This window comes from Colius striatus, chromosome 6, assembly GCF_028858725.1.
Source record: "Colius striatus isolate bColStr4 chromosome 6, bColStr4.1.hap1, whole genome shotgun sequence".
NCBI lineage: Eukaryota > Metazoa > Chordata > Aves > Coliiformes > Coliidae > Colius > Colius striatus.
The window spans coordinates 2,509,274-2,536,475 of NC_084764.1; the positions used below are offsets into that span (position 1 = coordinate 2,509,274).

The 27,202-nt window shown below is 46.2% G+C and overlaps 1 protein-coding gene across 3 annotated transcripts; it reads left to right on the plus strand.

The window, feature by feature from the left end:
• Window positions 1-51: 51 nt before the first annotated feature.
• Window positions 52-27,076, plus strand: GANC (glucosidase alpha, neutral C). Of its 3 annotated transcripts, XM_061997630.1 has the most exons (24): window positions 52-150; window positions 1,263-1,325; window positions 2,566-2,674; window positions 3,517-3,644; window positions 4,154-4,336; window positions 5,119-5,158; window positions 6,726-6,792; window positions 8,178-8,274; window positions 8,963-9,143; window positions 9,900-10,053; window positions 11,740-11,975; window positions 13,048-13,174; window positions 14,032-14,111; window positions 14,993-15,136; window positions 15,272-15,368; window positions 15,906-16,007; window positions 16,474-16,717; window positions 18,837-18,901; window positions 19,947-20,023; window positions 21,237-21,311; window positions 21,717-21,830; window positions 22,292-22,404; window positions 23,717-23,820; window positions 24,713-27,076. In XM_061997630.1, exons 1-24 carry the CDS (start codon window positions 122-124, stop codon window positions 24,820-24,822), a joined length of 2,739 nt encoding a protein of 912 aa, XP_061853614.1. In that variant the 5' UTR covers window positions 52-121; the 3' UTR covers window positions 24,823-27,076. The 3 variants fall into 3 exon arrangements, with proteins under 3 accessions (XP_061853614.1, XP_061853615.1, XP_061853616.1); XM_061997631.1 differs by lacking the exon at window positions 21,237-21,311; XM_061997632.1 differs by lacking the exons at window positions 15,906-16,007; window positions 16,474-16,717; window positions 18,837-18,901.
• Window positions 27,077-27,202: the final 126 nt, after the last annotated feature.

Consider the following 27,202-nt stretch of genomic DNA (forward strand, 5'->3'; position numbering starts at 1 on the left):
GAGACAGCGAAGGCGGCGGCCCGGGCTGTCACCGCCCACGGCTGCCCGCTGCCCGGCCGCGCTCGGAGCCCGCCGCCTCCTCCGGGGACTCCGCAGTCACCCGTCCTGGGGCAGCCCCGCCATGGAGCCGCTGCCGCCGGGGGAAGTCAGGTAACGCTCCTGTCGGCGCTGCCCGCGGGGTGCCAGCCGGGGCTCGGCGGCCGCCACCGCCGTCCTTGCCAGGGCACAGTCTTCCCGCGGCTTGGCTGGGGCGCAGGCTGTGCCGCTGGAAGTCAGGCGGCTCGCAGGGCGTTAAGCACGGCGAGAGAGTCCCACAGACCTGCTGCGAAAACCCGCTCCTGTATCTTCAGGCGCAAATGAAGGGTTAAATTGCCTAAACAGCTCTCTTCATGCGAGATCTCCTCTGCTTCTATTAATACTCGGTATACAGTACTGGCACCGTGTCTTCGTTGCTGCCCTCGGCATTTTACAGATTGCATGGGTGTAATTAGTATTTTATAAGCATCAGCTCTTTGGCTGCAACTGCTAATACCTCCTGCTCTTAGATGTGTGTCTGAAGGGTGAGGGAGCCCTGGCACAGGCTGCCCAGAGGGGTTGTGGAGGCTCCTTCCTTGGAGGGCTTCAAGACCCGCCTGGACACGTTCCTATGCGACCTGATCCAGGTGACCCTGCTTCTGCAGGGGGGTTGCACTGGATGATCTCTAAAGTTCCCTTCCAACCCCCACCGTTCTATGATTCTATGTCTGGGGAAGTATCTTGATAATTCAGGCAAGCCAAAAATGTACTGTTACCTACTAGATTTTAAAGTTACCCCAGGCCTGGAGGTAACATGGAGCTGTCAACTCCCCGTTGCTTCTGTTGGCCCTCACCCGATGCCTCCCTTGGTCAGTCCCAACGCAGACAGAAGAGGAAGGTTCAGGGTTTCTCCTTTTCTGCCAGTCCCACCTCTTTCTCCATTCTTCTTACTGGAACACAATATTTAACTGCAAGGACTACAGAGAGAGATCTGCCTTCAAAAGGCAAAGCCTGGAGAATTCACTTGTGCCGAAACTCAGCTGTGTTGAAAAGGAAACAGTTTAGCGTGGAACTAAAGGTGTAAGGTATTCTTCCCACATCCAAACACAGCAGTTCAAAGTCCAGCACAGTTTATGTTGCCACAGCTGTCTGCACTCTCTTTAAGCCTGACTCCTCTTGAGGAGGAACCCCATTCAGCAGGTGCTTGGTCAACGTGTTTACATGTTTTCTTTACCTCTTCTTTCTAGTGTCCAAGATGAGGCTGTGGACAAAAGCACCTTTAAGGAATGCAACCAGATTGCTTTTTACAGGTAAAGAGGAAGTGGTTACACATGGGTTTTTAGTCACAGCAAGTCTGCTGCTTTGAGCATTTCTCTCTCAAAGTGAGCATTCCACTCACCTGGCAGCAAGCAATAACGTGTCAGCATTATGTTAAGAAGTGGAACCCTCAGCCTTTTTTACCTCTCACCCTCCATTGTCTTCTATCCTGTGCTGGCTGAGTGAAAGGAATGATGGCCCAGTGTTATACCGATTGATATACTGGGATACAGTTTCAGGTAGTCACAGAATCTCCACGGTTGGAAGGGACCTCAAAAGACCAACCAGTCCAACCTCCCTGCCAGAGCAGGACCACCTAGAGGAGGTCACACAGGAACTCAGTTTTGTTCTGCAGGAAGTTCAGAAAAGCCCAAACAACATTTTGCCAGTAGAGCAGGACTCCTTCCTCTTTTCACAACAGCCCTTTCTAGCCTGTTGCCATTTGAACTCACACACCTAATTTCTCAGCAGGAGGTTGCCACACATGGGCAAGCATCAGATCTTGTATTTGCCCTGCTTTTAAAAGGAATCCTTTACCTGATTGCTTACATTTGTGCAATATCTGTATGCAAGGAAACAAAGTCAGTTGATTGGGGAAGAAGCTCCAAGCCTCCAAGACAAATAAGTCATAAAACCTGGAGTCCACAAGAAGCATGCTACAAACAGTTGAGAGCACCTCTGTTTCAAGGTCTCTGGCCTGAAAACATCATCAGAGCCAAAAGCTTTAGTGAGAACTTTGTATTCAGCAGACCTGTTGAAAAGCCATTTCCTCAGTGCATATTCAGGAGGTCCCAAGTTACAAACATACACTGCTTCATCACCACGGGATGTAGAGGCTGTTCCCTGGGAGGCTGCAGACCCAGCAGGGCTGTGTGAGAGAAAATCAACAACAGGTTATCAGCTGGAATTCCTGGGGTCATGGAAAGAAGAGTATCACTGGACAACTTGAGAATGCAGTGGGGTACTGAATTAAAGCTGTTACTGTTATAAAAAATCCTGTGGAGTAGTGATGGGTGACCAAACCCCTCTAACATCTCACTCATACACGTGGATGTGTGCTCAGAGCTATATTCCTTCTTTTTCCCCTTGACTTAAAGTTCTGATAATAATTGTATTTGAAAGAAATAATCGAGACAAATCCACTAAGTAACCATTTCCAGCAATATTATGTCCCTCTGTGTGACATCACCTGGCACAGTTAGGGAGACCAAGAAGAGTTTTCTGTCTTGACAGGCGTCAGAAACTTCTACGTCCTGGAAAATCCTTGTATCGAGCCTTGTTGGACTCAGTCACTTTAAACGATGAGAGTGTCAAGTTCCACATTCTTCACGAGGAGAATAAGGTGAGATCCCATCCTAGCTTAACAGGGTGCTTGCAGAAAGAGCAGTGAATGTTATCAGCAAGTCCAACAATGTTTGTGGGCTTTGCAGTTCTTCAGTGATAGCTATTTCAGGGGTGATGCCAAGTATCCTCTAAAAAAGGAGAAAAGAAAGATGTTCTTTCTGGTCATAGTTATTTGTCAGCTTGAGGCTGTGCAAGGAAAATAGGTATTTGAAGGCACTGTCTTGGTTTTGCCTAGGAGAGAGTTAATCTCCTTCCACGTGACTAGTTGCTGGCTGAGGTTAAATCACAACAGGAACTTAAAAGGTGCGTTTAATGACTTTATGAAAAACCTGAATGGAACTCTTTTACCTGACAAAAAATCAGAGTTTTCTCCATTATTCCAAAGTAATACATCCTTTTTTCTGCATTGGAATAAGACCTGTGTTCCAGCACTTCCTAACTGTGTATTCTAATCACTGTGTCTGCTCGAAGGCAGGTTTTGGGAGCAAAAGACTCTTCTCCACATGTAAGTGGGCAGCCAGGAAGAAAAGTGTATTCTGTTTCTCTAATTCAATTCTAATCCAATCTCTCTCATTTAATCCTAGTGTAGCAGCTACCTAACCCATCCTCAGGTCATGGAACTTTGGCACTACACCTCACTTCTGTGCTCTGAGCAGCATACTTGGAGATACTCTGCATAAATGTATCTTCTGCCTCCCATCATTAATCCTGACCTTCTTAGCAGTCAGCACAGAAGATTTTAAGACAGACGAAAGGCTGAAGGCTCTGTGGCTCCCCCAGACTATTTGGGGGTTTCTGTCAGTTTATATGTTATCAGTTGATGTGTTTGTTTGCTCCCAGGCTCCTCTACAAGTAGAAATTTGTGAGATACAAGGCAATATCTTTAGGCTTAGAATTGATGAGGCATCTCCTCTCAGAGCAAGATACAAAGTTCCTGATGTTCTTGTAAAGGAGCCTGCCACTCAGAGGTAAGTGATGGGAAGAGGATCTAGCACCTTAGTAACTTACACAGCATCATTTGAAAGAGTGTTTTCCCTTCTCCCTCGCTGGCACCACACTAGTTGCCTCCCTACAATGTAAACTTGTAACTGGAGGAGAAAGCAAATATGCATCTGGTTCATTTCCTCTCACAAATTCATGTTAAATACAGAGGAGAAAGTTTTGTCATACCCATAAGAAACTTGAGGCTATTTTACCCAGTCATAAAATAGCCTACTTGGTATTATGCATCATTTTTACCTAAGGCATTACCTGTCTATGTGAAAGGAATGGTTTTCGTGGCAGTTCTGTAGCCACCTGTTTGCACTGTGCAGTGAACCCTGACCACAGCTTGTATTTCTGCTGTTCTTTGCCTCAACATTATCCTTGAGGTTTTTATAATGTGTGCAGATGTTCCCAGCCCATCTTTTGACTTAGTTGTGGTGGATTTGTTGTGCTGCTGATCCAGACAAAGCTGTTGTTGCTTTTCACTTGCCAGGCTCTTCATATCTCAGAAAGAGGCAGGTGTTTTGTCACTGTCAAGTGTTAATGAAGACTACAAACTTCAAGTCACAGCAAACCCCTTCCAGGTTGAGCTACAGTCCAAGGGTGAGACTGTTCTGAGCATGAATTCCAATGGGTTGTTATATTTTGAGCACCTACAACCACCTCCTAGTGATAGGTACAGTATCTATCATATTGTACTATGAACTGATTGTGCTGTAGAGCTGAAGAGAAATGGAACTGCAGTGTCTTTGAAGCTCTTGTGCATTGAAATATGTTTTGTCTTTTACTTCATACCAGTAAGAACAATGGTGAATCTTGATCAGTGAACTGCAGGCTGTTTTAATCCCTTGCAGCAGCCTTGTGCAAAGTGCTGACACCATTTAGTGGCCAGTTCTGGTACCCCTTGTCCTTCTAGGCAATGCTAGTATGATTAGGTTGTTACTTTTGATTCATTTCATGACTAAAGTTACTCTTTAGGTAAGTTTTATTCACCATATATAACCTCTTGGAGTATGTTTGTGCCATATAGCTGCAAGATTTTACAGGTCAGTCCCACTGCAAAGTGCTCTAAAGGTGAGAAACCACAGCGTAGGACATGCCACAAGTAGGAAAAGAGCACAGCAAGCACCTCTCCTAGAGAGCATGATGTCAAAAAGTGTAATTAACAGAGAACAACAAAGCAGCAAGGACCTTCCAAGCAGGTTCAAGAGATAGATGTGGAAGGCCAAGAAGCCAACCTGACTCACAATATGGACAGAAGGTGATTTTCAGCCATTGAACAGTGTCATTGTTTGCCAGTTAGAGCTCTCAGCTGTGACATCAACTTACAGAGTAGTCAAGCACCAGAACTCTCATATAATGTGTAAGCCAATGAACAATGCTGTAGGAATTGTCTCTTTTCAACCCTTCCTTACACTCACAGCAAACTGATTCCTTTAATCTGTTTGTTTCCACTAGAAAACCTGCAGCAGAAAAAGAGGAGGTGGATTCTTCTAAGGTAACCCACACTTACTGCAATTCCAGCAGGAGGATTTTGTAGACAGGAGAATTAGAATCACATGTTCATTTCTTCTGCCATCACCTTTACAGAAATAGTCTGACCACTTTCCAGTGCAACTGGAAAAGAACCTGGTGTTTCATATAGAGACATCTGGCAATAGTTGAATAAAGGTGGTTGTGTTTTAGCAGGGCTGTGGAAGACATCAGTCAGGTAGATCTAGCTCTAAGATATTTCTTTCCATGGCCTTTTGTGTTTTTTGTCTTCAGAGTTTCCTTCTCTTTTTTTTCCCCCACTCTCAAAAAGGGAGTTTTGGGGTGACATTTGGTCATCTTCAAATTCCCTCTTGATTGTAAAGAGAATTGCAAAAGAACAAGCAAGTTTACAGCAGTCCAAAAATATCCCTCCACGGCCATTTGTGCTTAATAGAGGAACAAGACTCTCACTCTGCAAAAAGACCAGGTCCTGGCAGTGCATAAAGGCACATACCAGTTTCCTCAGGAGGCTGAGTTATGTCCATGATGTAATTTTAGCCTCCTGTAGAGCAGATGGCTGCTTACTGCACCATCCTGTTATAAATGGCAGGAGCTGTTGCTGCCTTCAGCACACTTGTGCCTGAACTGTGAGTGCTGCCAGGCAGTGTGCTTGCTTTGGAGCAGTCACACAGCCAAGAGTCTGCTGCTTCTGGCAGGAATGTAGAAAGGAAAACCAGGAGAGGCACTGCAGAAAGTGGAAAATGTGAATGACAGGGCAACAGGCTCGAAATTTGAAGGAGACTAAAAGTATCAGTTACACATGCAGGGCTCTGAGAGTCTGTAGAACTTTTTTGTTGGCTGAGCCTTCCTGTTTAGAGGAATGGGTTGGTTTCTGTGTGTATAGGTTTTCTTGTTTGGTTCCATCCATGCAATCTTTGCATTTAATTGTGTTCAACATCCACAACAGCCACTCACTGGAGTAACCTCCCTGAGGACACAGGAGAGTCCCCATCACCAGAGGTTTTCAGGATGCAATTGAACAGGGTGCTAGAATATCTCTTCTAGGCTCCCTCTCCCATGAAAAGCTGGACCCGGTGATCCTCTGGGGACCCTTAGAATCATTACAGCTGGAAAAGACCTTTAAGATCATTGAGACCAACCACTAACCATGCACTGCCAGACCCATCACTAAACTAAACCACATCCCTCAGCACCTCATCTATTATGTCTTTTGGATATCTCCAGCAATGGTGACTCCACCACCTCCCTGTGCAGCCCATTCCAGTGCTTAACAACCCTCTCAGTGAAAAAGTTCTTCCTTCCAACTTGGGCTATGCTATCACTCTGTGATTCTATCCAAAACCTCAGGTATTACTTTTATGCTGCAGCAGGGTCCATGTGTCCTCCACTAGCACTTGAGTCCTTCAGTGTAAACTCCTGCAGCAGGATCTGAATTGTGGTTTGGATTTACTTCTATTAACCATATTTGGCAAAAAAAAAAGCAGTTAAGCATGTGAAAAAATGTATTTCCCTTAGAAATACATGATGTGAACTGTTGCATTTGCCAGGCTTAGCTATTTCTGTTTATGCAGGGGAAACAAGAGGATTTAGGTCTCTGGCAAGAGAAATTTGGCAGTTTCTTAGACATCAAAGCTCATGGTGAGTAGCAGTCTAGTTCTGCAAGTAGCTTCACTGCTTTCTGTATACCTGTTCCTTCATCTTTTCCTCTGCTTTCTGGTTTGCTGCTTAATGTTTATCAGCATCTTGCTTGCTCCTTCTTTTAGCTTGCCTGTCCAATATCAGTGATGGGTAACAAATGAAGTCCTGGAAGTCTTAGAGAATGGTGGGGGTTGGAAGGGACCTTTAGAGATCATCCAGCCCAACCCCCCTGCAGGAGCAGCTTCACCTAGATCAGGTCTTCATTAGATTTTTGTTTAGGAGGGAACACATTAGATGTGAACAACTTCACTGGCTCACTGGGTGCCATTTGTGACATAGCATAACCATATCTGCATTGCCTGGCTGGTTCATAATGCATTGTTTCCTCTTTTTGTATCAGCATTGTAGTTTAGTCTCATGTCATATCAGAAATCATGGTATCTAAGCATTAGTAACTGTCATAAATAACTCTTTAAGTGGCAGACTGCAAAGGGAAATACTGAGCAGTCTCTTCAGGGATAAGAAGGTTATAGAAACATGTAGCTCACATCACTTCAATTATTCATTACCAAAACGTATGACCATCTGCTGTCTGTCCAGTTGTACTCCATGTGAAGTGTGTTGGTCAGCTTTGGCTGCTACCACTATCATGCAGCCTTTCGTGGCAACCAGCACTACCCAGCAGCTGCAATAGGGAGAGGGAAGTCTGAAAGAGCTTCCTTTTGGTGACAGGAGCTTTCAGTTCACACTGCAGACAAAGAGGGGAGGGAAGCTATTGCCCTTGGTGTGTCCGTGTAGCGTCTGATGTATTAGGCCAGCGTCATGTTTCTCTGTTATGAAGTCCATATGGTCAGGTGAAGCCACTGCTTGTCAGTCTAAAGGATCTCTGGTCACCTGCCAAAAGTTGCTCTGGATTCAGTAATGTGAGAAGATGATATCTCTGGCAGAAGCTCTTGTGCATGCTACTCCCCTGCCTGAGGCTGAAGTGCAGTAGAAAACAGGCAACTGACTCTAAAGTCCCCTGTGCTGTACTACTGTGCTGCAGAGCTTGGCTTGTAGGTAGTGAGATAGAAGCAGGAGGCAATTTGAAGCAGTTTCACACTACAGAATAAAGAAGTGACCCACTTGGTTACATGGTGGGTTTTCTCCTGTGAGAGTCACCTATGTTATCTTCTTAAGGAGATAAAAATCAGAATAAATACAGTTTAAAACATTACCTCTAGCACACCAAAGCAGAACTGAAAGTGAAGCTGAAAGCAAGTGTGAAAGCCAACTGCTAAAAGCTGCTTCTTCATATATTTGTTTCAGCTAGCTTTGCTCTGTTGCTTTCACCTGAGCCTGAGTTTGGAGCTCTGTGGTCTTCTCTTTTAACATTATTCCCACAGGTCCTACTTCTGTAGGCGTGGACTTCTCTTTACATGGATTTGACCACGTTTATGGATTACCACAACGTACAGAAGCACTTCTTCTCAAAAACACCAGGTAAAGGGGGCAGATTGCTAGTGAAAGCTTGTATCATTTTTGTAGAGGAGAGCTAGGACATTGCCTTAACAATTTAATGCATCAACAGCTTGAGATATGTGTATTATGTAGTCCATGTTTTAGTTAGATAATACAGCAAGCTGGATCATAGCCCTTCCCCACGTAGAGTAAGTTACTCTGCTTTCCCTTTCCACTCTGCAGTTTCATGAGTGGCCCTTTCTGCTCTCTCCCAATTTCCCATCCATTTTTTTGTTCTGAATTGCAGGATTGTTGTCATGTTTAAACAGAACTCTTCCTAGAGCAACTCCGTAGAAGATGGGAGAATTCAGAATGCATATCCTAGGGCTTTGAGCAAACAACCTGTAGTCCCACTGGCAGCAAAAAAATGTTAGTTGATTCAGATAGCTAGGACCAAAGTAAAGGAGCAGTAGTCTAGGCTGTCCTCATTTCAGCTCTGGATCATAGAGTCATAGAATGGTAGGGTTGGAAGGAACCTTTAGAGATCATCCAGTCCAACCCCCCTGCAGAAGCAGGTCCCACCTAGCTCAGGTCACACAGGAACATGTCCAGCTAAACAACAGATGATAATACAGAGTGCTCACTGAGTTTAGTGGAAAGGCAACAGAGGTAAAATTAGGCTAGTGCAGGATGTTTATGTATAACAAACACATGTGTTTGTTTGTCCTAGTGATGGTGATGCCTACAGACTTTATAATTTGGACATCTTCGGGCACAAGATACACAACAAAACAGGCATTTATGGTTCAGTGCCTCTTCTCTTGGCACACAAGCCCAACAGGACATCAGGGATCTTCTGGCTGAACTCTTCAGAAACGCTGGTGGACATTACTACAAAGGCAGTAGCTGAGGTGAGAGCTGCTCACTTGCCTCAGAATTTCATAATCAAACAAAACACAGCATGGCAGGGCCAACAGGAACCTGACAACACTACTGGAGAGAAGTGTTTTGCTCACTAGTGAGGAACTGTCAGTCTCTTCCTCCTGTCGTCCCTGCTGCTAAATTGGTTGTATCAAAGCACTGAAGAGAACAAGGAGATGACTCCTTTGAAGCATCAACTTTATGGGACTTGTACCTTACCACATCTTGGAACTGCCACACGTTTCTGCTTAGCAAGCTCTCACTCTTCTGGAGAATGGAACTGATTTTCAGGAAACATGAAATGTTCAGGAAATGAACTCACTCAGCTCTTGAGACACAAACATGTGAATTCTGTTAAATGTGAAACAGTAAGAGAAAGCAAATGCTGCTTTATTGCAGCCCTTCATTAAATGATTCATTTGCCTGATAACTTAGTGTATAGTTCTAGATATCACTTCAAAATCCTGCACAAAATGTATGGGCTGAAAGTCACTTTGCCCCTCATTAGCAGTTTTCCTCATTAGCTGTTACTCTGGTTTTGGTCAGGTAAAGGATTTGTGAGGGATATATAAGAACCATTCCCCGTGTATTCCTGAGAACCATTCCCCGTGTATTCCTGAGAACCATTCCCTGTGTATTCCTGGTGCCCTGCCAGGTGTCCATTAAGGGATTTTGTGGGTTTCTGAATTTGCTCCTTCACTGAAGCTTGATAGAGATACTCAGTTTTACTTTGGTTTCCTTCAAAGCACGTGCCATGCAGACCTGCTGCAGAGGCTGCTAAGCAGAGAGCAGTGCCCCTGACTGACGTGCGCTGGATGTCCGAGAGCGGCATCATCGATGTTTTCCTGCTGATGGGACCCACTGCATTTGATACCTTCAAGCAGTTTGCACAACTGACAGGTACTAACTCCCATAATTGGAGTCAGTATGGCACGTTTACCTGGGAGATTCTCTGAGGAACACGCTGTACCTAAGAGTGGGTTAATATTTACTTAGCCCATTGTGTGCAGGAGGTTAGTTAGTTCCCAGACTGCAACTTGCAGAGCAAAGGCTTGTGCTTTGTGAAGACAGGCCTTCATCTTGTTTTCTCTAGCTGGTAAAACTTGGCCCTAATTGAGAAACCAGAATAGTTACTGCTCCCTTAGATGAAGAGAGGAGAAACTGTGGGGCTAGAACTGCCAGCCACCATCAAGACAGGCTGCCTTATAAAGAGAAAAGTCTGGAGAGCAGAAGAAGAAGATGGTAGAGGAAGAAGATAACTGCCCATTACAGAAGGGAGCAGAGGTGGCATGCAGGTAAAAGCAGCAAGAGGCTCAGGAAGAGACAAAAATAATGGAGGCAACAGGACTAACACTCTGTGAAAGCAAAGTTCTTTATGTGTTAAAGAGAACTAAAAGCACAGAAACATCCCTGGTAGTTCTGTAGTGTGTTGGCAACAGTTATTTGCTGCACAGATGTAACAGAGAAAATGTGGGTCAGCTCAACAGGAGTAGGAAAGTAGCCAGATCACAAAGAGGTCTCCCAGAGCAGAAGTGCACTCTCGGGAAGGTTCCCCAGCTCCCTTTTGCCATGTGCATACACATCTACATGCTTTCTAACTTTAGGAATTCATCAGAATTGCAGTTCCAAGGGTCTCCTTGTACTGCAGCACTTGTGAGCCTGCTTATGCTATTCATGCTCAAGCAGTCACAGGAATTGCATTCTAATTGTTTGCATGAACCACAGTTAAGATGATCTGGAATGTTTTTACATTAGAAAAGAGGAAAGTGATTGGCTGGAGTAACACTTCAGCACCATGCAACAGCAAGTTCCTTCTCACTCGTTATTGGCATCAGAGCCCTCTGCTTTTTCTGGCTGTTGAGCTCATTGTAATATTTGCTATTTCAAGAGTTTGGTCATTTTGGTATGAAGAACATGCTCTAGACTCAGCTTAGGTCAGCATTCCCTAGGTCCAGACAGAGGCAAATGTCATGGTGTAACCCCAACCAGCAACTAAGCACCACACAGCTGCTCACTCGCTCCTTCCCCTTGCCAGTGGGATGGGGAGGAGAATCAGGAAGAAAAGTGGAACTCATGGGTTGGGATAAGAACAGTGTAAGAAATATAATAATAACAGAGTAATGTCATAATAACTGTAATGAAAAGGGGAGCAATGAAACCCAAGAAAAGACAAATGATGCCCAAGGCAATTGCTCACCACCCGCTGACCGGTGCCTGAGCCGTGATCTGCACCTTCTGGACAACTCTCAGTTTACATACTGGGCATGATGTTCTGTGGTATGGAATAGCCTTTTGGCTACTTCAGGTGAGCTGTCCTGGCCCTGTTCCCTCTCAGCTTCTCGTGCTCCTCCTCTCTGGCAGAGTCTGGGGAACTGGAAAGTGCTTTACTTGGGACAAGCATTACTTAGCAACAACTGCATCAGTGTGTTATCAACACTAGTCTCATACTAAATCCAAAATACAGCACTGTATCAGCTACTAGGAAGAAAATGACACACTAATCATGTTCACTTTAGATTCTAGAGTCTCTAGATAAAATCCTGAAGGGCATTAACAGTGTTATCTTCATTCCTATACTCTTCCTAGGCACCCAAGCCTTGCCCCCTCTTTTTTCTCTGGGCTACCATCAGTGCCGGTGGAATTACGAGGATGAGCAAGATGTCAAGGCAGTAGATGCTGGCTTTGATGAACATGACATTCCTTATGATGTGATATGGCTGGACATAGAGCATACAGATGGCAAGAGGTATTTTACTTGGGACAAAAAGAAATTCCAGAACCCCAGAAAGCTGCAAGAACATCTCAGGAAAAAGAAACGCAAGGTGAGTAATACAGCAGGTAGAAGGAAGATCTTCCTCTGTAGCTTGAATTACCCACTCTAACTCTAACCACATTACTTCAGATACTGGAAACAGTTCCACTACAACAGGGTAAATCAGACTGTGTTGCAGTTGGGTGAAGTTTGACTCCATCTCCTTGGGCTGTTTCTATTACTTCATGGTTTGTTCTGTACCCAGACTGTCAGGCTAAGTTTGAGCCACATGAAGCTCCAGCTTTACAGAACCAGCCTAGCGCTGTCCTTGGTGAGCACAGTTGAAAACTTTCCTACTTAACATGAGCTTTCACCATTGGTAGTCACTGTCCTTGCTGCAGTTTTTCTTTGCACTGATAATACTTTGTTATCTGCCTGTACCAACTGGGATGTTTTCCTTTATGTCAATAATTTGCCCTCAACTACGTGTTCTTTTCTTCTGGTGAAGTCCTGTGGTGAGGTGCAGTCTGTTAGCTTAGAGAGTCTTTATTTCTGCTTTTACAGCTAAAATATCTTCCTTGGAATTATGGAGGTGCTAAAACGTACACAGCTGAAACAGCAGTCAAGTTTTGTCACCTCTTAGAGCTGCAGTGCTTTCTTAGCTTTACAACAAGGCAGTTAAATGGCAGCAGAAAGTAACTGCAAAACACAATGCATGGGTGCCTAAAAGAATGAGAGGCTCCTGTTGCTGTTGTAGGCTTACACAAACTGAGATCTATTTAAATCCCTCAAGGCAAATGGTTTTAAGGAGGGACATGAACATGGAAGTCAGATGTTTTCCCATTCCCAGAATACAGCAGGGAATTAAATGTGGTGGGTTTAGGGGTTGGGGTTCTTGCTTTTATCTGGCCCTTGTGTCAGGGGATTAGGCATGAATTCCTGCCCTGCTTATAAACTCAACTGCTCTGCTTAAGTCCAGCACAGTATTTGCAAGAACTGGTAAGTGCTTTCTAGGGTCAGTGGCAGAGCTACCTTCTCTGCCTGAAGTGAAATCATTACCTGCCTTTTATCAAAGATGAACTGCTGCTGGTTTATACATTACAGTTGATGCTAATGATGCATTTCATTTCTTCCCCTGGCAGCTTGTTGTCATCATAGATCCCCACATTAAGGTTGATCCCATGTACACCCTGTATTCCCAGGCAAAAGACAAGGGCTACTTTGTCAAAGACAGGAATGGGAAAGACTTTGAAGGCATCTGTTGGCCAGGTAAAAAAAACACTCTCTGCATTTGAAGCTATTTGTTTTCATCTTTTCCTACAGAACAGTTCAAGTGGGAGCCACAGGAGTGCAATTACATTCTTAAACTCATGATTTCACATACTTCTGGCTCCTTTGGTACAGTCAGATTCTAATTGCCTCAGGTGTACAACTTCCCCTGTTACATCTGTTGGATCTGCAGATAGTCCCAGCAACTAGAAGTAAAAAGTTGGGTTTGCTGTTGATGAGCACAGCCATTCCTCTTCCCAACTTGTCCTGGGATAGCAGAAATGCAGCCTGACCTGTTGCAGTTTGTGTATGCTGGAGGAAGTTAAGTGAGCCCTGACATAACACTTTGAGCATAATATAGTGATTTGACATGTTGTTTTTCATTAGGAGAAACACTGCAGGGAGGCAAAGGAAGTTGTCCCCCTTCTTCCCACACAGAAAGCCCCAGTCCTGGCAAAAGAATTGATATGGGAGAAATGAAGGACCTCTTACAACTTTCAGTAGCAGGGCAGGATGTGTTATTGAGCTTCTCAAGCGACACCCTCCTGTTTCAGCTAAAAACACCAGAGATGCTGTCTCTCATTGGCTTCCTCCTCACATCTGAACATCTTTAAAACTGCTGGTGACCATCCTTAAACAATGCTGAGCCCCAGCCCTCCAGAACCTACACGTGTTAATCTGCAGAACTGTACCAAGTCAGCCTGGAACTTGCTCTTGAGCTTTTGTCTCAGAAACCATAGCGACTACATTGTTGCTGCCCATGGTGGGAAGCATCCTGGCTTTAAGCTGCTGTGTTTAGGTGCAAAAAGAAGTGATCTTAAAATGAGGTAAATAACTGAGATGTCCCACCTCCACAGGTGCCTCTTGTTACCTGGATTTCACCAATCCTCAAGTGCGAAAATGGTACGCAGATCAATTTGCCTTCAAAACATACCAGGTGTGTGCTGACTTGCTCTCATCTACATATCCCAGAAAGCCTGAAAATGGGGAAAACAGAGAAGATCAACTACTGCCTCAGCAAACTGTTGGCTTTTGTAGCTGTCTTACTGTAATGTAAGGGGGGAGATATCTTGGTAAGCTGGAGTGCCGCTGAAGGATTTTCTCCGCGGACCTGTCTACACTGAGAAAGTTGGAACCCACGGTGCCACTAGTGAACCTGCTCACTCAGCTTCAGCATGATGGGCAAACTGCAGACATTTTAGCAACCCCCAGCCTGACACAGCTGCTGCAATTCCAGCATTTGCTACTGTGACAGCACACAAGGAGTGATGTGGCTCATAGCTCATGGTCACTTCGCCCTCACCTTCCTTTCAGCACTCCCGCCTAGTGCTGAAAGTGTCTGGACCCTTCCAGTTCCTTCTCCCACCCCTCCTCAAAGTGCTTCTTTGCAGTAGGGTTGTTGAAGCCACTCCCCCAGCAGACACAGATGGTAGACATTTCCTATGCTGCTTTTTCTCTCCAGGTTTTTTCTTCTGGCCTTCTCTGACCTTTTTTCCCTAACGGTTATTTAGTGCTTCTCCTTTTCCCTGCCCCTTTCCCTCACCAGAAGGCAGGAACAGTAAATACCTATTGAGTTTGGGAAGAATTACAAAAATCAAGTGGGCTTGTAGGCAGCCACCCTGACCAGAAGGGGCACCAGGAGAGCTGAGAGGAATGACTGGCAGCTTCCAGGTAACCACAGCAGTATCATTACCACGCCTTGCTTTGCTGCTGTGGTTTCTGCTCCTACCTGAGACTGGTCTGACACCCACTGGAGAGAAATAAGTTTAAACAAGCAATGGGCTCTAGTTATGTCCTAACTGCAACCCTGTGTCCTAGGGATCCACTAACATCCTCTTTGTATGGAATGACATGAATGAGCCATCAGTGTTCAAAGGGGCAGAGCTGACGATGCAGAAGGACGCCGTGCACTACGACAGCTGGGAGCATCGGGAAGTGCACAACCTCTACGGCTTCTACCAGGTAAGAGTGTCTGCACTTCCCAGGTGCTAAGCTACAAGGTAGGAAGTATTCTGTCACTTCCATCAAGGACTGAAACTCTGCTCTGATGGCTGTTGGAGAGTTTGTGTTCCTGAGTTTTGTGTCCATGACTTTCAGCAAATGGCAACTGCAGAAGGACTCATCAGACGTTCCTCAGGAAAAGAGAGGCCGTTTGTCCTCACACGATCTTTCTTTGCTGGATCACAGAAGTATGGTAAGTGGGGGGGAGCTGGGTGCCTCCCATGCTGCTTGCTTCTAATAAGTTCAGTCTGTAGCAGCTCAGCCTAAAAGGGACAGAAACCATCTGAGAAATACTGGCATGGTGAGCTCGGTAGCACTGGCAGGGTCTGCCCTGGTGGGGTGTGGAGGCTCCTTCTCTGGTGGCATTCCAAACCCAGCTGGATGAGTTCCTGTGTGACCTACTCTAGGTGGTGCTGCTCTGGCAGGGGAGTTGCACTAGATGATCTCTCGAGGTCCCTTCCAGCCCTTGAGATTCTGTGATTGAAAAATTAAGGAGAGGCTGGCAATGTGTGTACAAGTTAAAGGCAGAGTAACAACTTGTCTCCTGTGACAAGCCACTACCTGCCTTTACTGTGTATTTAGAGTGTGCATGTATGAAGGAAAAGCAGTCACATTGAAGAGCAATTCACCAGTAGTTCATGACCATTCTTGTCCTTTTTTCTTAACTGCAAGCATGAAGTGAAGCACACTCCCAACTGTCTTGTGTAATGCTGAAACTGGGTGTTTCCAGGGGCAGTGTGGACTGGAGACAACACAGCAGAGTGGGATTACCTGAAAATATCCATTCCAATGCTCCTCACCCTCAGCATGGCAGGGATTTCATTCTGTGGAGGTAAGGTGATTAGCTGGAGTTCCTCCCTACGTGTAAATCACTGGTGCCACCAGACTTGTATCCCAAGATAGGCTTCAACATAGATGGTGGGGAGCACAACAGTCCAGGCAGTTTCATTGATTAGTCTGGTTTCACAAGCCAATCACCTGGCTCTATCATCATTTCTCCATTAACTCTTCTGTAGTGTTTGAGCCTCACCTGCAGCAGCAGTCCAGAGCTGGTGTTCTGCAGCAGCATCAGTGGGGAGGGCAGTCACTCAGCCTCCAAAACCTCTCTGGATGCTTTTATTAAAGCATAACTTGTCACACCAGTTTTCCACTCTTACTTGGCCAAGCGGCTGCCCAAGAGCAGAACTGCAAGCAGGCTGTGAAATGCATTCACCCACTGGGACTGTCTGTTAGAGGAGAGCTTCACATCCTTCCAAGTCATTTCCATAGCCCTGTGTTTCTGTTTGTCTGCACACCAGCTGATGTGGGAGGCTTCATTGGAGATCCAGAGCCAGAACTGCTTGTTCGCTGGTATCAGGCTGGAGCCTACCAGCCCTTCTTCAGGGGCCACTCCAACATGGAGAGCAAGCGGCGAGAGCCGTGGCTCTTTGGGGAGAGGAGCACCCAGCTCATCAGGGAAGCCGTGAGAGCTCGCTACGTCCTCCTGCCGTACCTGTACACGCTGTTCCATCGGGCACACGCCGCCGCTGAACCCGTCATGAGGTAAGAGCACGGCTCAGGACGGCTGGGAAGTGAAATCATAGAGTGCTGGGGGTTGGAAGGGACCTTTAGAGATCATCCAGTCCAACCCCCCTGCAGAAGCAGGTTCACCTAGATCAGGTCACACAGGAACGTGTCCAGATGGGTTTGGCAACCTCCAGAGCAGCAGCCTCCACACCCTCCCTGGGCAGCCTGGGCCAGGGCTCTCTCACCTCAGCAGTCAAATAGTTTCCCCTTATGTTCAAATGGAACTTTCTGTGTTCCAGCTTCTTTCCATTACCATAGAATCATAGAATCAGAATGGAAGGGGTTGAAAGGGACCTTTAGAGATCATCTAATCCAACCCCCCCGCAGAAGCCCCTGTCCTGTCACTGGATACAACAGAAAAAAAGTGCTGCCCCAACCTCCTGACACCCACCATTTAGACATTTGTAACTATTAATGAGATGCTCCCTCAGTCTCCTCCAGACTAAACAGCCCCAGGTCCCACAGCCTTTCCTCGTATGAAAGATGCTCCAGTCCCCTGATCACCTTGGTGGCCCTGCACTGGCCTCTCTCCAGCAGTTCCCCGTCCCTCTGGAGCTGGGGGATCCCAATGGCCATGTCTTACTCCTGTGATTGCTTATTTAAATGCTGAAAGGAAAAAAACCCACATGAAAATGACTAAATTCTGCCTTTGTGCATGTGGCTTCTCACAGGAAAATTAGATGTTTTGGGGTTTTTTGTTCCCAAAGAACACTTGGAACACACTGATTCAGCAACTCCTGCCCAGGCTTTAAGCGTGCTTGAATAAGCACTGGGGACTCCAACCTTCTTGTCATGATACAGAACACTGTGTAGTATTCCAGCCTACACTTAAAGTAGTGCTTAATGAAAGCCAGAACCTGAAAACACAAACCTGCCCCTCTTGAAAATATTTGTGACTGCTGAGTTGTTACCCTTGCAACAGCTTCTGGCATGTTGAGAGCGGCATCATTTACCTCTGCAGTATTTCTTACAGTTGTTCCTTTATTAGAGAGCCTAATAATGAGCTGCTGTGCTGCTCATTCTGCATTTTAACCTCTAACAAAGTGCCTCAGTGGGAGTCAGTGCCACAATCCTTTCAGCAGGAGATGAACAACATTCATCTCTCTGGTATTGCTGTGTCTTTGAACTAGAAAAGGACTAGAACTGTCCTTTTGCACCACAGTGACCTTTAGGTATTGTTATGCAAATATAACACTGTCTCCTGAGTTTTGGGAACATGACAAGGTTGAGTGGTTTGAGTTTGGAAGATGATTTGCATTACAGACATGGTTGTGAGCCTCTGTCTGCACCTGCACAGGCACAGCTGCCTCTGTTGCATGCACTAACACAGGGAGCTTCTGTCTTACACTGACACGTGCACTGCCCACGGTGTTAAACAAAACTCTCAGTGTGTTAAAGTTGCTGCAGGAGGTACAGGATTGGAGAGACAAGCAGGGTTGAAACTGTGTCTCCTTAGCAAGCACACAAACTGCAGTGAACACATGGATGCCTGGGAGGGAGCAAGTGAGGCAGGCTTTTTGGGAAAGGAAAGCAGACTCCATCTCTGAATAGTGATCATCACCATCCTCTCTGAGACCTGCAATGTACAAGCCCTGTTCTGTGCCTAGGGGGTTCCTGCACCACACTTTATTGAGGAAGACTGGAGATTCAATGCTGCTGCAGGTTTTTCAGCCGTGATCAGGAGGAGACAGGCTACAAAAGCAGGAGTGAGCTGCTGAGAAGAGGAAGGACTGTGCTGGAGACACTAGCTCAGGCGTCAGCATTGCTGGTAGACTGTGCCAGGAAGGCTGATCTATCTCTTGTTTGCTAGAGGGAAAGTACATGTAGCACAAGTTTGTGAGGAAGAAGGTAGGAGGGAAGCAACTGAGGCCAAACTATGGGCATGTTGGAAGTGTCTTAACCCATGTTGTACTGGGAACTCTCATCAGTGACTCAAAAGGGGTACTTTAAGCCACAGAAGAGGACTTTGCTCTGTCTTCAGTTCTTGATAGCTGTAAAGAGAGGAAGAAAATGGAGCCTGAGAATACCAGAAAGCCCAGAACAGGCTAGTGGGAGAGGAGAAACTAACTGCATCCCACTGTCTTTGTTTCCACAGGGCCCTGTGGATAGAGTTTCCAGGGAAAATAGAAACTTTTGCTGTGGAAAATGAGTACATGCTGGGTAAGCAGGTGTCTGCTCACTCTCTGGCATTCAGGTGTTGCTGAGGTGAGAGAATGTTGTGTGGCAAGAAGAAAACAGAAGAATTCTGCTCAAGACTAGTGAGTGAATCTGTATTGCAGCTGAATATAGAACCTGAGGCCTCTTTAAGGGACTTAAAGTTTTAAGAGCACTATGAAAATAGGTGTCATGATATGCAAAAACTGAGTTCAGTCTCACTAGTCACTTGGGAAAATACATGGTTGGCTTGACCTGGAATGTGAAAGGTCCCTGTAGCAGCTGCTCCAGAAGTGGCAGCAGCAAACAGCCACCATCCAGAGCTGGTTGGATTCACTATGATATGGCTGGCTGCTAAAGGCACTTTTCTGAGAAATGAAGCTGAAGATATGAATGTGTTTGTGTAAAGCACATTCAGCCTGTGCAGGAAGAGAGGATGGGAGGGGAATCACAGAATCACAGGGGCTGGAAGGGTTCTTGAAAGCTTATCCAGTGCAACCCCCCTGCCAGAGCAGCACCACCTAGAGCAGGGCACACAGGAATTCATCCAGCTGGGTTTGGAGTGTCTCCAGAGAAGGAGACCCCACAGCCCATGCAAATGGTCTTACCTCTGAGCTCAAGAGTGCCCACTAATGGCTTTCAAATGAAGGACCATTCACTTCTCATGTAAAGTCTGACCGAGGTAGGCAGGACACAGCAGCAATGCTGAGTGTGGTGAAGCAGAGCATTTCAGAGGACTCTGGGACTTCAGCTTGTATCACCAGTGAGCAAGGAGCCAACAGCCAGTCCTCTCTCCAAAGACAATGAGGGACCCAGAAGTGCCTCCAGGCTGGTGGGTCTCCAGTGCAGCCCAGCTGCCTGCCAGTGCTATAACAGAACAAGACCCAAGCAGCCAATACATGCCTTTCATTTTCCCAGTGAATCAAGCACATGGAGTGCCCAGGGAAGCCCCTAAAATAGCTTTGAGAGGCTGAGAAGCCCAGAGCACACAGCTTCTGCTCCACTGAGGTGCAGCCTTGGGGACCACAGCCATGTTTATGTTTTCCTCCAGGAAATGCCTTGTTGGTGCATCCAGTCACAGAACGAGAGGCCAAAGCAGTGAGTGTTCTGCTTCCAGGGTCACAGGAGGTGAGGATGAGCATGAAAAGCTTCCTACAGCAACCTTCCAGCTCCCCATCTCGTAGCTGCTGAGCACTGCTGCTATGCCAAGGGCTGCCCAGTCGCTCTCTGCCACTTTCAACCATCTTGATACCTCAGCATTTGGCTCACAGTAAATTTACTTTCTTGCTTTTCCAAGAGTTGCTGCACAAATCTCTGGTCTCCTGTACTTTAAATGTCCCCTCAGGGCTTGCTGGTTTTCATGGGACACCAAAGAAGAGCTTCACTGAAATGTCAGTTCCCTTGTTCCCATGTATTTCTCCTTGGGTTAATTTCCTTATTCACATGGAAGACCTTTGAAGAAAGGTCATAAAGAAATCAGAGGGGAGCTGTGGAGAGGGAAAAGGCTAACAGGGAAACACAAGCCTTAGTAGCCTAGGATGGGTGTAGCAAAGACTTTGACACGTGCAGAGATGAGTTCCTCTCTGCAGTAAAGGTCTTTGCCCACAGGATGGCACTGTGGTCCACTCCTACAAACAGCATTTGGCTGCAGCAGCTGAGAGGTGCAGAATGGGAAAGAACTTAGGAGGGGAAAGAAAGCCTGAGACCCTAGAGAGGAACGAAAGACAACAGCAAAAGGGAGAGGGTAAGACCACATAGAGCCTTGTGACTCCACAGCTGCACCTGAGGCCATTTAGAATTGTTCTTAAAAGCAGACTAGGCTCTCTAGACAAGGGAAGGAAAACACCAAGGTGCTGTGGGAACTGCCTGCCTGGCACACTTGAAGCAGTTGCAGCCTCTGGCAAGGGTGCTGCATAGCAAGTTTCTGATGTGGCTCTTTTGTGTGACCTGTTATTAGCAACTTGGTTGGTCACTTTCACTTCAAGATGAATAAGCTTACTCTGGAACTCAGGGTTCCTAGGCTTCAAAATGACACTGTTTTGTACTTGCAGGTGCTTTAGGACAGGCAGGATGTTAGGCAAACTGTAGGACAGAGGGTAGGGAGGAGTGTTTGTTCTCTCCATCAATCAACCTATTGGATTCTGACAGTGAATGCCAATTGGGTCATTAGGAACCTGACAGGAGGTGGTGGTGAGGTGGGGGAGTCATCTTCAAGGTCTTTTCTAAGCTAAACAATTCTGTGAGCAGTGACAGGAAGGTTAAGCAGCAGAGTAAGTGCACCTGCAGAGGGAACAGACCTTGTTCACACGTGTCATGTTCATTCCTTTTGCATTTTTCCTAGATTTGGTATGATTTCAGAACATGGAAACGACTGGACCATACAGGCACCCTGAGGATCCCAGTCACACTGCAGGATGTATGTTTTTGTTTTAAGATCCAACTCCCACTGAGCAGAAAATAGCCCAAACAAACAGGTGTTTGCTTTTTCAACACTCAGAATCAAGTGACATTTCCATGTGCAAATATAACCTAAAAGAGCTTTGGTAGGGAAGACAAGTCCCATCTCCTTTGGTGTTAGAGAGAACACTGATGTGTCCTGGTGTTACAGAGAACTGAGGTGATGTAAAGGTAACGTGTCCAAGCAGAGGTATTTCACTTGTACACATACAGGAAGGTTACTGCTATTCTCACTGTCAGTTGAATCTCTGTTTGCTGTAAAAGTTCATTTCTGAGCTTTGAGAAGAGCAAGCTTCAGTTATCCCTGTTCCCAGTGAAATGATCAGACTGTGTGAAGCTTTGCAGCCTGCTTTGCTTTCCCCAGATCCCTGTATTCCAGCGGGGAGGCACTGTGATACCTCTGAAGACCACAGCTGGGAAATCCACTGAATGGATGACAGATACTCCTTATGAACTCCACGTGGCCCTGGACACAGAGGTACTCTGGGATGAGGTTCCCTTTGCAAAGCTGTCTTTTACTCCATTTGCCTGTTTGATCAGCACAGAGACATGTGTATGCCCAAGGTCTCCTATCTGAGGGGAGCCTTCTACCTTTCTCCCAGCTGTTCCCTCCAAGTGAGACTGTGTACAGCAGAGGCAAAACTGGTTTTTGACCTTTCTCAGCTCTCCTCTAGTCCTTTGGAGAAGGAGCAAGCAATGAGCAGGCCACAAACTTCCCTTTGGACACAGAGAACTTCCCACAAGTGTCTTTTCTAACAAGGTGACACCTGGCACTCCCATCAGTTTACAAAACCAGGATGTCCGAGTCCAGAGCTGGACTCCCCGAGCCTCCCAGGGTTACAAGGCTCACTACAAAGCATATCCATAACATATAGTGAGATGGTTTGAGTTTCATTGTCCAGCACTGTTGATTTGTACTCCATCTGGTGTGTTTCACAGGCCTGTGCAACAGGGGAGCTCTACCTTGATGATGGGCATTCATTTCAGTATCTCCACAAGAAGCAGTTCCTCTGTCGGAAATTCACTTTCCACAAGAACATCCTCTCTTCCAGGTAACAGCCACTACAGACAAAACCCACCAACACACTGGCATTGGAAAAGCCTTTTCTAGTACATGAGGCTTTCTTACAAAAGCATTAATCTCATCTGTTGCTTCATGAAGTCCCAAAGCATGCAGAATCAGCCATCAGACAGCGTTCTGCCTAAGCCCAAGGGCTGCAGCGCTCAACATACTGAGTCAGACAGACTGAAACATGAGGCAAGTTGGAGATTCCACAGATCTACTGACATACAAAAGTCAGTAGCAGGAGTAAAGCCTACCAGGGAGAAGCAAATTAACTGGAAGATCTGCAAGTAGGCAGCCCCTGGAGTGCTGTGTTCTCTGAGATGGATCTCTCTAAGCTCCTTTTCACTTGAGAGTGCTCAAGGCATGAAGCCTGTCAGACTTTAAGGGTGATGCTCTTAGTCATATGATTTCTTTTCAGGTAGTCCTGTGAAGAGCAGGGACTTGGACTCAATCCTTAGGCTCCCAACTTAAGATATTCTACGTGAGAACCACAAACAGACCCCAAAAGTCTCCAAAAGGCGTCAACAAATGCACCTTATATATTAGCACAAGGGAATATACAAGAAAAGCACTTGAAAGGAAGCCTGAGGGGACACAGCCTGCAATGATTGAAGTGACCTAGAAGCCCAAAATATCCATAGATGCCTCCAAGAAAAGAGATGCTGAATATTTCACTGTGACACTTGTTGTGTTGTGGTACCCTGCCCATGAGGCTGTGAATTTACAGGCATTTCTTTACTCCTTCAGGGTTCAAAAACATGCAGGAGGAGGTCCTATAGCTCCAAATTTTAACACAGAGGCAAACCATAGGCTAGCTTGTTCACTCCAGAAAGGAGAGTTTCATTTTGATCTGAGTTTCATAGAATGGCCAGGATTGGAAGAGACCTTTAGAGATCATCCAGTCCAACCCCCTGCCAAAGCAGGTCAGCTGTTAGTTACAAATGGAAAGATAATTGTGCCTCAGGTTGCAACATCTCACTTGAAAGGTGTTCAAATGAGCTTGACATTTATACTTGGGAGTTTCAACTACCATTTTGCAAAAAAATCCAGGACTTGTCTGGTTGTCCAAGCCAGACTTTTAGCCACAAAATATCTTCTCAAACTCCTTTTTCCTCTTAACCTTGTGACATCTGCTCTACAGTGAATAAACGAGCTCCTAATGGGAGAAAGTTGCACTTGTTTCGAGAGGAAAGGAAAGCAGTGAAGGGAACTTTCAGGGTGAGACTGGAGGAGCACTTTTTGCACGTGGTGCTGAACTTCTGATGGCCAGAAACTAATGTCTCCCTATTTTTTTTCAGGTGCAGAGATGACAGTGGGCAATTCCACACTCCCTGTGTGGTGGAGAGGGTGATAGTTCTGGGGCTGGGACATCAGCCCACTTCTGTGACAGCCTGTCCCAAGGGTAATCAACTGACTGTTTCCCTTCAGGTTTAAAAAATACTGTTGCTCTGCAGCTATTCACTAGAGGTGTCAAACTGGCAGCTCTGTAAAGGAAGTGTTACAGCACAGGGTATGTCTGTGCCTAGTTTTCTTTGCTACGTCCTTGGTGTCAAGGACAGAGCTCAGTGAAAGGAGCCAGCAACTACTCACCACTAATATCATGTGCAGAATAGAACACTTGCTTTGTAAGACAATAGATAGATCAGTAAAAGTGATGCAGACAAATCAAACCCAAACAGATAAACAAGGAACAAACTCAGGTAGCTTCTGTCCTGCACAACATGTGGCCAGAGAGAGGTGGCATTTCACATGAAGCACCGTCTGCTCAGGTCTGCCAACCTGCCTACAGCAGGAAGTCTGCAGGCAAAACCAGAACTGCTTTGCTTTTCTCTTGCTCATTCAGAGGTGCCTGGAGTTCTGGCTATGTGGGGATCTCCAGGTGGTGTGAGGGATCCCATATGGGCAGGCAGTAACATCTGCATCACTTTGGGTTGCTTTCCAAGCACGTCCCTTTGGGCGCCGTGTGCACGTGGGCTTTCTGCCTCCATCTGCCAGTCTTGGGGGCTTTTAGGGTGCTTAGAGGAAAACATGTGCTGAAACAAGGGTCATTGTTTTCAGAAAAATCCCTGAATAGTTCCATAGTTTGATAGGTCAGGGGAAAAAAACCTATTTTGTCTGATTCTGCTGCATTTTTATGTGTATAATGGTCAGATTTGACACCTCCTTCTTTTTTAATCCATCCTTTCCACCAGTGGCAGGGACAGTCTGAGTCAAATACTGGGGGGAGTCACGTGGAGCTGTGCTTCAGAAGGGCTCTTCTTAAATCATACAGTAACCTCTTTTGCCCTGTTTAGATGGGAAAGGAAAAGAAGTGGTTTTCATGTACGACACGAAGACCTCTGCGCTGACCCTGGAACACTTATCCCTGCCTGTGGATGCTGACTGGGAGATTTACATCAGCTGAAGGAAGCAGCAACTTCTTCAGGGAATTCATTGAGAGGCTGAAGGGAAAGAAGGTGGGAGGACTTAAAATGTTCCCTACTTGAATCCAATCAAATCAAGGAACAACATTTCCCACGCACAGCCTACCGTTTTTCCTTTAGAGCACTAACTGAAACTCAGAGAGCCCTTCTGTTCAGCAAAAGCAACAGCACTGGGGTTGTGTCTTTGGGGGGAAAAAGGGCTAAATGCTGTCTGCTGCAGGCTAGCTGCAGTGAAAGAAATCATCCACTGATAGGGGTGAGACTGGAGCTCATTGACACGAAGCCCAGTGTATTTGGGAATCCCACTGTTGAGAGCCTGGAGTGCTTCAGAGGAGCAGATCTGAGGCAGTTTGACAAGCAGCATCAGTTGATGTGATGATAACCTGCAAGCTGCCTTGTGAAAACAAACACAGGAGCCACACAGGGTGATTACTGACACTTCTCCTTTCCAGTCCTTATGGCAGTGCAAAGTTAGGCAGGCTGTAACAGGCAAGTAAGCAACAGGCTAAGCAAACAGTTCAGTCCCTGAATGGAAGGGCTGAGGAGGTTGTGCCAGTCAGTTGTGTGAAAGTCAGTGATGTGGGAGGGCAGAAGTCTCTCCAGTAGCTGCTTCCAAAGTGGTGTTTGGATTTTGAGAAGGCACAGGTCTATGTTAGTGCCATGCTCTACGTTTTCCATGTTGTTGCTCCCTTCTCTCTGCAAGGACTACTATTAATACAGTCCTTTGCAGGAAAGAATTGGCACTTCTGATGCTGGAGTGGCATTGGTGAAACAGCCCAGTGAAACAACTCTGCTTATGGAGAGCTCTGCTTCTCCACATCTTCCAACTCTTGCCAAGGTTTGGCTTCTCTTGCACATATTTGAGTCATTTTTTAGTCAGCTTTTAGTGTGTGGCTGAGATCTGAGCTGGACATGCTGCTGTGTGGCCTGATCTAGGTGGGACCTGCTCTGGCAGGGGTGTTGGGCTGGATGATCTCTAAAGGTCCCTTCCAACCCCCACCATGCTGTGATTCTGTGACTGGTATTTATAAAGCAGCTTTTCAATTGTAATGGGATTATTTCTGCATTTATTCATCCCACTTCACGCTCCTTCTCCCGTTCTCTTAAAGCTCACCCTGACATTTCCTTGCCTCCTTTCCCCACCATCTCTGCCAACAGAACTGGGATGTCCTGATGCTTTCTTCTCTTTCAAAACTAGGAGACATCCTCAGAGTGCCACATCCTACATCCTGCCTTTCCCCACAGTGCTTTCCATACCAAGCATCTCTTTTCACAGGCTGCCATTGCTCCATAGCTCGAGTTGTTTGCCTTTGCTACACTTATCAGCTATATTAGGATGTCCAATGACAGCACAAGGGGCAAAGGGACTGGAACAGAAGAGGTTACAAAGAAACACAAGGGAGAAGTTCTTCAGTGTGAGGGAGCACTGGCAGGGGCTGCTCCATCTCTGGAGACATTCCAGCCCAGCTGGCTGAGTTGCTGTGTGCCCTGCTCTAGGTGGTGCTGCTCTGGCAGGGGGGCTGCACTGGATGAGCTTTGCAGCTCCCTTCCAGCCCTTCACATTCTGTGATTACTTTAAAAACAACTGTGCTTTGAGTCCAACTTGAACATGCCACCAGGAGGGTTTTGTGGATATAAAAAGGGGGAAAAGCACTTCGTGTCTTGTAGCAAGATAAAGGGTTCTCTACAAACACCCATAAATCACCTTTTAGGACAGAGAGCAGGATGAGCACCAGCTTTGCCAACTGAAGGTAACATACCAGTCCATTTGTGTGTTCTTCCCTCTCTCCTTACCACGTCCTCCCTGTGCTTGGTCAGTCATTCCCACCTGCTGCTGTTTGTCCTCTGCAGGGCACATTTCTGGGAAGAGCAGGTGTGAGAGCAAGCTACCAGGCGCAGTTTGTTCCCCACCAGACCCTTAGCTTCCTCCCTTTTTAGTCTGCAGAGCTGTTTGTCAGCCCCTTCTAGCAGCCAGTGGGAGCCTCCAGTCCAGCACCTGGCAGCCTAAATCCTGCAGTGCTTAATGCACATGTGTTAATCCAGGTAGAACAGCAGGCAAATAGATCTGTCACATCTGTGAGGAGACAGACTCTGGTTTTGAGACAGCCCCTATTTTCCTACCAGCTTCTGAGCTTTATTGGATGATTGCTTCTCATGTTTAAGCACTGCAGTGCTCCTGACAAGATATCACTGGCTGCACTGTTTTCATGATGTGTTGTAACTGGTATTTCTGAAGTTGGAAAGTGAAATAAAGTAACAATAAAGTGAGTTTCTGTGCCTTATTCCTTCCAGCCTTCCCTCTGCTGCCTTCTTCCAAGGGTATCTGGTTAAAATGAATGACTAGCTTTTATACCCTGGCCC

What these genes read in the sequence shown, in the direction of transcription:
- GANC (XM_061997630.1), top strand. Translation starts at nt 122, where the DNA reads ATGGAGCCGCTGCCGCCGGGGGAAGTCAG. An exon ending in CTGCCGCCGGGGGAAGTCAG is followed by an intron (nt 151 to 1,262) that starts GTAACGCTCCTG and finishes TCTTCTTTCTAG; the next exon opens with TGTCCAAGATGAGGCTGTGG. An exon ending in CTTCTTCTCAAAAACACCAG is followed by an intron (nt 8,275 to 8,962) that starts GTAAAGGGGGCA and finishes TGTTTGTCCTAG; the next exon opens with TGATGGTGATGCCTACAGAC.